We start from the raw sequence: 10,704 nt of genomic DNA on the forward strand, positions 1-10,704 counted from the left end.
CATCATTGAATACAATAAAATATATAATGATTTTCTTTTATATGTCTTTATGTTTTGTGTCAGAATTGTGCATATACAGTACATGCTAGGTCGTTCATTACAAATACATGCAAGATGTGTGGTTAAAGTGTTCAACTAAAGAAATTTGAAACCACAAAAGCACATACAAATAACATTTATATCGAAGCGTACATTCTAATCGCTGACTGGATCGGTTGACGCGAGCTCACGTTCATATGACCTTTGAATGAACAATAGGATCCTTTTCTAAAAAAAATATTTGTCTTTCTTTTTGTTCATTCGGTAAGTATTATAAGTCCAATGCCAATGAATAACGAGACATTATATTGGTTTAAAATCGGACACCTGCGGTTTAACTAAGAGATCAACTATACTTGAACGTTTATTCGATGTGCTCATCAGCGCTGTACGGAATACCTTAAGAGCCATCGTGGTTTCACATTAAAATCCAGAGGGCGAGAATGCCAGAACGCGAAAGTACCATGGCGACAATGCGACAATACGATGCCGACAGTGCGACAATACGCTGGCAACAATGCCATAGTACGATGGCGAGAATGCGAGAACGCGACAGTCCGATGACGACAGTGTGACGTGAGACAATACGATGGCGACAGTGCGATAGCACGATGGCGACAATGCGATAGTCATATCGTATTGTCGCCATCGTATCATCGCATTGTCGCCATCGTACTATCGCATTGTCGCCATCGTATTGTCGCACTGTCGTTATCGTATTGTCGCCATCGTACTATCACGTTTTCGCATTGTCGCCATCGTACTATAGCACTGTCGCCATCGTATTGTCGCACTGTCATTATCGTATTATCGCATTGTCGCATTCGTAATGTCGCACTGTCGCTATCGTATTGTCGCACTGTCGTCATCGCACTGTCACATTTTGATCATCGTACTATCGCGTTTTCGCATTTTCGCAATCGTTCTATCGTATTGTCGCCATCGTATTGTCGCACTGTCGTCATCGTATTGTCGCATTGTCGCCATCATACTATCGTATTCTCGCATTCTCGCCCTCTGTATTTTAATGTGTAACCACGATGGCCCTTACGGTATTCCGTAGCGCTGAATTTCGGCAACTATTTTAGCGAATATGAGGATTTACTTTTATGAGATTGTCACTCACCGAATATTTTCATATACACGTATACAGCTGTTTCATTATTGTCATTCGTCGTTGCCATCTATCGTATTTAGTCTAGATATCTGATTTCTCAATATCTTGCTTTTGAAGTTTTTGAAAAACACTTTCTTTACAACGGTGTCTGGAGGACTATATTTCGGCGTTGGGCTTGACACTTTTGACTCTTCTTGTAAATCAGGTTTTGGAGTTACCGCTGTTTCATCGCATGAATGAATGGTCTCCCATCGTTGTAGCTTTTCGTTTTCATTTTTGTTCAGCTTCTCGCAGAAGGCACTCGTTTCCATTGTTGAATCGCGTTTGCAACGGCGGAACACAAGCGTCACAATGACGTAAACGTTATAAAATGCAGAAAATGGAGGTGGTATTGTTGGCAAGTGGTAATACGCGTGTATCAATCTAAACCTCAGGTAGCACCAGTGCCTATCCGTGTCGTGGTGGATCTTCGTAAAGGAATAGCTGAACATGGCGATAAGGAGGTTCAGCAAAAGGATCTGTACAATCAGCATGAATATGGCCAACAATACGGGTGCTATGTAGGTTCCCAGTTTGGTAGGACACCTTTGAAGCTTTGAATCAGTGCTGTCGTACGTAGCTTTGTCGTCGCAATTGACACCTGTAATAAGAGCTATACAGCGTTACTGAATAAACGAACGGTGAATAAATTGCGACACAATACATTTACCATTCACACACTTACCACTGTAGTCAAACATTTTGATCATAACGTATTTTAAAAGAGCTATTCCTGGAAACGTGTGTGGCAGTCGATCAAATCATCATTTTTACAAGGGCAAGTAAGTCGCGTATAACGATACAATGATGTACATTAAAATTCATATATTTTAAATACACATATATGTCATCAAAAAGCAAAAAATATAATATTTGTCTAACAAGAATACAAACCGTCAATTCATCGGAATTCGTCAAGCGTTTGTTCTAACAAAAAGCACAAAAATGCAATATTTCTCGACCAGGAGTAAAAACCTTCAATGCCTTGGAATTCGCCAAGCGTTTGGTTTAACAAAAAGCAAAATAAATCAATTATTTCTCTACCAGGAGTAAAATAACCTAATTCAATACGTCAAGTGTTTTTCTAAAAAAAAAGCAAAAAAAATGCAATAAGTTTTCTTCCAGAAGTCAAAACCTTCAATACCTTGGAATTCGTCAAGCGTTTGTTCTAGCTGTCCAAAAATACTCCAGTATGGCCTCTTCAGTGCATTTTGCATTGTTTGAAACTCGAATGACGACATTGGATAGAGGATCGCTTGCATCGTGACGGCAAATGATATATAAACCACGGCCAGTATGAGCAGGAATTGAACCAAGTCTTTGAGCATCCTCCCAATCATAACCAAAAGGGGTCCGATAACTTTTAGTGACGAGAAAACATGCAAAAGTCTCAGAGAAAAGAGCATGAATGACATTGCCAGCAACACTCTTCCAATGTCAAGACAGCATGTAAGAAATCGAAGACATGTGCCGCCGCAAAACAGGACAATTGCAGCCAGATCCAGCCAGTTCCATGCGTCGCGGAAATAGACGTCTTCTTCAATGAACTGTTTAATTTCTTCAGTAAGAAACGCTACAACCCAGGCCATAAGTAGATACTCGATAACGGTTGGGTTTTCGTAGATTTTGAACATTATTTCATGCGCATAGAAAAGTAGAAATACGAGGTAAGATACGGTGCAGTAAAGAAACTTGACGATCGGACTGTTCATGAAATGACACACTTTACCACAGAAAGACCGTGAATACACGTTACAACACTTTTGTTGACCTTTGTCTTCTTTGAAGTGGAGTAAAATGGAAGATAGTATCGGAAGTGCAAGGCAGATGGCGATCTTCCAATTCTGGTTCGCGTCCTGGTCAGATTTCAAGGGTCCCATCCATATGTCATTAAGTTTTGCTTGACATGCTCGATTTTCGATGAACTTCTTGTTTGTTTTTCCGATAAGCAAAGCTGACGAATCCCCAAATGTTTCCCTGCATTTGACGAGCATCGCTTTGGTTAGGGTTCTCTTTGCGCTGAAGCAGTTGTCCAAGATAGTGTTTGCTCTGTCCGTGTACAGCGACCAATTTTGATTCAATGTGTCTCGTTGATTTCCGTCTACGGTGTTTTTTCGCATAGAATCAAGGCATCGGCTTGCTAACAGGGCCGCTGCCATTTTTGAATCAACCAAAGTCCACAGCGCATTCGCTACATCAAACCTTTCGTTGCAAATAGCCCAAATAAACAACCATACGTAAGCGCAATCATTTGCTTCTGATTTTCCTTTGGGAATTTTCATGTTGACACCAACGGTTGCCTGTAAGTATTTTTCAACCCGAGCCATGGATTTGTGTGACATTTTACCGAAGTCTAAAGCTCTTAGATCAATTTCCTTCATTGATCTTAAAAGAATCAACGTTGTTTCGCCATAATCAAATGCCAATGCGGATGACAACATCTTCTGTCTATAACATATATCTTCATCAGACTTCCATTTTAAACTGCTTGAAATCATTGCAGAAACTGTAACTTCGGGCGCATTCAGTACAACGGCCATTTTAAGATAATCAACGTGTTCATCTTTTCCTATTAAGATTGTTTTAATTATCGCCTCAAAAAGCTTTTCTGGATCGTTTGTTGTACTGAGGATCTCGTTGACAATAAAGTCACGATTTGTTTCAAAATGGAATTTTGCCTCATATGGGTCCTTATCCCGTGTGATTGTTATGACTGGATGCTTGCTGTCAATTGACATTCTAATGAATTGAACGTGATTTTTAATCGTTACATTGACGAGTGACAGTACAGGTACCTTGAAGTTCTTACTTATTTGCTCCGTGATCTCAACACGTGTTTTGTCAGAGTCTGTTGCATCGTCGTAAAAGATGAAATGCGACAAATATGCATACGATTGGTGATTGTCGCAGCAGCTTTTGATCTTACAGTTTGTCTCTATCGCTTCTTTCTGTGACAAAGAAAAGATGCCGATTGCAATCGGTGAATAATCCGAGGCTGCTTCGATGTCATGGACCGCAGCGTGTAATACATCTGATGCCAAACCCGTAGCGTTTGTGAGGACCCAAGCTGCTGAAGATCTAATAATCTTAACCAAAGCCGGTTTCACGGTTCGATTGTAATCCTCAACATCGTCACAACCACTTCCGGTATACGAAATTAATAGACTAGTTTCTCCCAGGCCCCAGTGTTCAAGTATTTCCTTAACGCTTCCACCTGTACAGAGTTTGCACCATGCTTTATTGGCACCAACAAAGTCTTCGAATGACCCGTACTCGTGTTGTTTACTTGCATCTTCTTTCTTTCGGTACTGCAGTAATGGTACGCTCGCGATGTCGTTCGTTGTCATTGTTCAGGTATCAATATGTCACATGTAAATGGCTTTAGCGGAACGTCAAGATTGAATCTAAAAACGTAGAACAAACGTATTTATTAGTTGAACGCGAAATTCAAAACAAACTAATTTTCCACTTACTTACTAAGGATGAAGCATACCATATGATATCACGGTAAATATACAGCTTCCAGGAAAATTCGTAAAATTAAAACATGACAATACTTTGTCATAAAATACACATTGAAAATAATTTAACAACATATTGTTTGCTTTTAATTTCAATGTGTATTACATTTTACTTTAATTTGCAATAACAGATAATAATATTCATCAGAATTCATCGATGGGTACATGTTGGTCAAATCCATCCATAAACGTTATTTTGTCTGATGCAATGTATTTTAACGGGGTGCAATTTAACAACACACATGACAACAAATAAATGGATTAATGTCTGTCTTTCCGACTATCCTTTCGTCCGTGAGTCCGTCTGTATAGCTGTCGGTATGTGTTAGTTTATGTCTCTGTCCGTCCTTCCGTCCGTCCGTCTGTCTGTCTGTCTGTCTTTGGATGACATTAATCAAGCGTGCCTTATTGATTTACAAGTAAATCCGACTAGGGGCGTGTTCCAGCCAAACAAACAAAAGAAAATATAATAATTGTGACCGGGAATGTGTCAACACTTCGAGCCATCAGAAAAGTCGACCATCACGCTTTAAAGCAAAAGGCAGAAATTGATGAGTATATAGAAATGAAAAATCGATTTTTCGAGTAGACTTCGACCAACTGGAATTTCGAGCCAAGGAGAATCGAACGAGTATCGAAAAATACATATTTAAATAAATAATGGTACTCAAACATATCAATGTCTTTCACGATGACAATTATGAACCCAAACTAGTGTTCAACTTTAAACAAATTTGTTACTAAATAAATTCACACAATAACAATTAATACAATTTATATTGCCCGAGTTAACATATATAAAACTCGTACAATCTCCATTCGAATACTAGCACCTGGTTGTCACATTACCTCATGTCGTGAACATAATTTATCATTTTAATATAACTAGTGATATGATAATTTATTCAAGTAGGATACATTGCTTGTTAATGTATGGTGTTTGGTTACTATACACTCGCAGTTGGAAGCACCATTAAATTTTAAAAAGCGATGTAGGATTATACTATTTATATGCGCATAAACCCAAACGTATTAAATAATATAATCCATCTTCATGGAACATTTACCCACTTTGTCAGATTATATATATATGAGACAAGCAATGCTTCTTTAATTATTTAAAAAACTTAAGTATAGTACAAAGATTATGCATGTATGTACTTATTCAATAAGCACAAGTCGATGGGTTTACACATATTTGAAATAAGAGATCCATGTTTGCCGTTTGTTTATACATGAAAATAAAATACACGTACAGAACAAAATGTAATGTATAAAATGTTAAGCAGTGACACATGTATTGACATTGTAAATGCAATTCATTTCATAGTTAATCCAGTCGAAATATTTCGAAAAAGTACCACATATAATGTTTACTTTGGCCGATTCAACCATAACACATTGTTTTAAATCGACACAAGTAATTAGTTTAGTTAGAAAGGCTTCAAGATCGGCAAAAATATTGTTGAAAAAAAGGTTTTGACCAAGTTTTATAAAGATTGGATAATAAATGAGTGTTAATTGGTAAATGTTGCAGCCACACGACGCACTGAATCATAATAATGCCTATTTATACACCATTTACTCTTGAAACATGTTTAGATCAAGCAAATGAAGCCAAATATAGGGTCGCACTTAGTAAGTTCCGCTTATCATCACATAATCTTGAAATAGAAAAGGGTTGTATCTTAGTATCGAACGAGAAAATCGCATTTGTACATTGTCACCTAAAACGCATCAGAAAATGAATGCCATTTCTTACTAGTATGTCTAATTTATGCACACCCGCGAACAAATTCAACCCGCACTATTGCAGATAGCGAACAAATAATAATTTTTCAAGACTAATGCCCAGCGAAAGAAAAACTGAAATGACAAGTGCGGCGAAATGTATTTTCAAAGCAAATAACTAAAGACGGCATATCGATTCGTAATCTCCAATTTAACCGGTAATACAAGTAATATTAGACGCATGTATCACTGTTGAACTGAGCTGAACAGAATTAACAGATCAAAGAGTTAGTTAAAATGTGGTAACTGACAAATTATCTGCAACTCCTCTTGCTGCCAGTTGTTTATACAACAAATATATTATATTCGATATTTTACATGACTGTCTCAGTCCTCTAAGCCGAGCGGAACTGTCTTTTTATTAAGACCGGAGTTAGTGTTCGTGTGTCGTATGATAGATATAGTTGCAGGAAATAAAAATGATCCGTAAAACAAAAGTGTTTCTTTGTGTCGTATGAACGAATCTGCACTAAAACTAAATTTAGATTCGTGCCCTAATTGTTTGCGGTTAAAACCAGCTTTTAACTTCATTTTATCATGGGTAAAGAAAACATACGTTATCCTTAATCTGCTAGGTCATACTTCAAATGAACGCCTCAGGTGTAAAAGTTTATGTACGATTTATTCTTTAAACCATATTTCATCCCAACGACCTTTACGTGCTTTTCATGCACTACAACGAGCAATAATGGCTTGTCAATTTTTCATGTTATTACTGTTTAACACTATGCAGATAATAGTCCTACCCCTACACTTTAAGCTGTCACTTAGCAATTCCCTATTTTACTTCGTTTCATTTAGGGTGAATCGGAAACGAGAAAAACAATTATTTCTCGTATTATGAGCGCGTTTCTAGTATTACTTATTATTTCTCTTAATGCCAAAGGATTAAGAGGTCTCTCAAAACGTGCTAGAGTAAATCAGTGTCTACTTTGGCAAAACACGGACATTGCATTTATACAAGAGACCCATTTTTTACTAGATTAAAACTGTTTATTAATTGAGGATTTTTCAGAATGGGACATGTATCATTCATACGGTGAAAAAACAGTAAGGGATCTCAATTTTAATTAAAAAGCAATTACAATCTGAAGTCCTTGACATAACAAGTGATACACAGGGAAGATATATCTTAATGAGCATCGACATTAAAAATAATGTATATACATTCCTTAACGTATACGCATTAATCGATAAGAAATCGCGGAATGTTTTCTTTGACACTTTATCTGAACTATTAATTTAAAATGCACAAGGAATACAGGTGATAGGCGGAGACTTTAACGAAATAAATGATAAAATAGATAGGAAATCTGTTTCACAAAGTAAAATCATACTTAACACGCATTTAAAAAATCTAATTAAAAACTATAAATTAACGGATAGCTGGCGAGAACTTAATCCCTCAAAACTGCATTACACATGGAGAAGAAACAACAAAACTGAAATGAGTCGTACTAATTTTTAGCTTATAGACTCAAACATTATCCCTATAGTATATTCAACCGATATTAGATCAGCAATAATCAAGACAACGGATCACATGGCAATTTAAATTAAACTTAAACTGCCGTGCAGTAGAGGCCCTGGATTCTGGAAACTCAATAACTCACTTCTAATGGATACAGACTACAAAAAAATGGATAAACAAATTAATTGATGACTGCACGAATTTAAATATGTCAAATAGTACCATTATTTGGGAAATATGCAAGTACGAAGTAAAGCAAGCTTCAATTCACTACTCGAAATCAAAAGCGCGCGAACGCCACGATATACTGGCTTTCCTCGAGAAACAACTGAATAACCTTCTCATTCAAAACTCGAACATCCAGCATGCATGCTAATTCATCTATAGTTTAACTTGAAAACGTAATAAAACACATATATGAGCTTAAAGCGACAGGAGCATGCATACGTTCTAGACTGCAATTTATAGAAAAAGGCGAGCGTAATACAAAATATTTTTTAGGTATAGAAAAGTCGCTACAAAACAAAAAACTTATAACATCATTGCGCACTGAAAACAATACAATATACAACTTGCATGAAAATTTGAAATACGAAGTTGAATTCTATAAAACACTTTATAAATATTGCGCTGCTGATAGTCAATCGATAGAGTCTTATTTAAATAACTCGCCTTTTGCACACACACTTTCAGATAATGACGCTAACCTATGCGAAGGTAATATATCATTAAATGAATTGAATGATGCTCTAAATTCTATGAAGCTTAATAAAAGCCTTGGCCTAGACGGACTATCCGTCAAATTTTACAAAACATTTTGGACAAAAATATCACCACTTATTTTTAACTTTATATTAGAATGCAGGGCAAACGGTGAATTATCAAGATCACAAAAACAGTGCATATTCTCATTACTTTACAAAAAAGGTGACCCTGAAAACCTGGAAAATTGGCGTCCTATATCACTACTTAACACGGGTTATAAACGAATAGCAAAAGTACTTGCACAACGTTTACAGAAAGTATTGCCAAAAATAATAAGTTTAGATCAACAAGGTTTTATTCAAAATAGATTTATTGGATGCAACATATATAATGGATATAATCGACTATGCGGATATGTTGGACATAGATGGCGCGATAATATTTTTTTGACTTCAAAAAAGCATTTGACACTGTAGAATGGACTCTCATGGTAGAAACACTAAAAAAGTTTGGTTTTAAACAAGGCTTCCTTTTTTGGGTCAAGACATTATACACAAATATTTTTTCCAAGTAACTAGGGGAATTAGAAAAGGATGTCCACTATCATCGTTATTATTCATTATTGTCGCCGAGGTACTTGCAAATAATATTAGAGGAAGAGACGAAGTCCAAGGTATACACATTAAATCCAAAAATACACAAATAAAACTAACACATTTAGCCGATGACACAACTATATTCCTTAGAGATACTCATGAAATCCCAAGCGTACTCAAAATAGTCGATCATTTTGGAGATGTGTAAGGTTTAAAACTTAATAAAAATAAAACTGAGGGCATGTTAATTGGTAAATTTAAAATCAACTCAATTATCAAAATACACGATGTAAATTCAAACCCACCGTGAAGGCTCTTGTAACTGATTTTGGAATAAACCGAGACGAATGCGAAGTCCTTTACTGGGAAAATAAAATTTCTGATTGCAAAACCCTAATAAAATAATTAAGCAAACGAAATTTAACCATCTTCGGAAAAGTAACGGTAATCAAATCATTATTGTTACCAAAGTTAGCATATTTAGTTCAAAACATATTTACCCCTTTACAAAGACTAAACGAAATCAACTCAAAACTTTTCAATTTTTTATGGAATAACAAACCTGAAAAGATAAAGCGAACAATATTAATTGGCAAGAAGCTGGAAGGTGGTATAGATATTCCTGACTTTGAAGTTTATTAAAAATGTTTAAAAATTAAATGGATTAATTGTTTATGTAATAACGATGAGGAAAACTGGAAAATTATCCCAAAGCGATTTTTACACCAATATGGAAATTACCAATTAATCTTTAAAATGAACCTAGATTTGTTAAAATCATTACATTGTGTCCAAAAGAAAATTCCGCCTTTCTACACAGACCATATAGACATCTGCATTGAAACAATTTAAAACCGAAATCAAAACCTGAAACTTTTATTTACATAAGATCCCAATTATTGTGGGGTAACAAATTTATTTTAAAAAAATGCTAAATGTTCGCTTATTGGGTCGAATCAGGGATATAATACATAAATGACATTAATAAAAACGAAGGAAATGTCTCAGAAACAGTTATGTTACAAAAACTAAAATCAAAACGATACTGGTTAGCAGAGACAAATATACTTAAACTAGCCATACCTACACAATGTAAGGAAATAGTTAAATCAGACGAATCAATTAAATCAATTGTAAAAATTAAAACAACAAACCCTTTTGACAAAAACCTCACCTAAAAGGCCCTAAGTAATAAAGATATAAGGTCCATATTTATAACACAACAGTCCACATCACCCTATCAGCATAAGTATTTGGAAACAAGGTTAAACCAACAAATAAACTGGCAATCAATATATTTTACTATACACAAATTCATGGTGAATACAAAAGTTCGACAACTTAAATACAAGATATTACACCGCATTCTACCCACAAATGAAAATCTTTTCAAATGGAATATTTATATTTTTTCTACATCCAAAA

At 35.7% G+C, this 10,704-nt stretch overlaps 1 protein-coding gene across 1 annotated transcript; it reads right to left on the minus strand.

Moving 5' to 3' along the window:
- Positions 1 to 878: 878 nt before the first annotated feature.
- Positions 879 to 4,595, minus strand: LOC127856632 (transient receptor potential cation channel subfamily M member-like 2). The gene is made up of 2 exons (XM_052392951.1): positions 2,340 to 4,595; positions 879 to 1,796 (listed from the first exon to the last, which is right to left on the minus strand). Exons 1-2 carry the CDS (start codon positions 4,540 to 4,542, stop codon positions 1,207 to 1,209), a joined length of 2,793 nt encoding a protein of 930 aa, XP_052248911.1. The 5' UTR covers positions 4,543 to 4,595; the 3' UTR covers positions 879 to 1,206.
- Between the last annotated feature and the right edge of the window lie 6,109 nt (positions 4,596 to 10,704).

The sequence above is a fragment of the Dreissena polymorpha genome, chromosome 13 (assembly GCF_020536995.1).
Source record: "Dreissena polymorpha isolate Duluth1 chromosome 13, UMN_Dpol_1.0, whole genome shotgun sequence".
NCBI classification, from domain to species: domain Eukaryota; kingdom Metazoa; phylum Mollusca; class Bivalvia; order Myida; family Dreissenidae; genus Dreissena; species Dreissena polymorpha.

Bases quoted from the DNA above. Each gene is read 5' to 3' on its own strand.
- LOC127856632 (XM_052392951.1), bottom strand. From the start codon at position 4,542: ATGACAACGAACGACATCGCGAGCGTACCATTACTGCAGTACCGAAAG. The intron at 1,797-2,339 runs GTATTGAAGGTT...CTCTTATTACAG, and splicing joins AACGCTTGACGAATTCCAAG to GTGTCAATTGCGACGACAAA.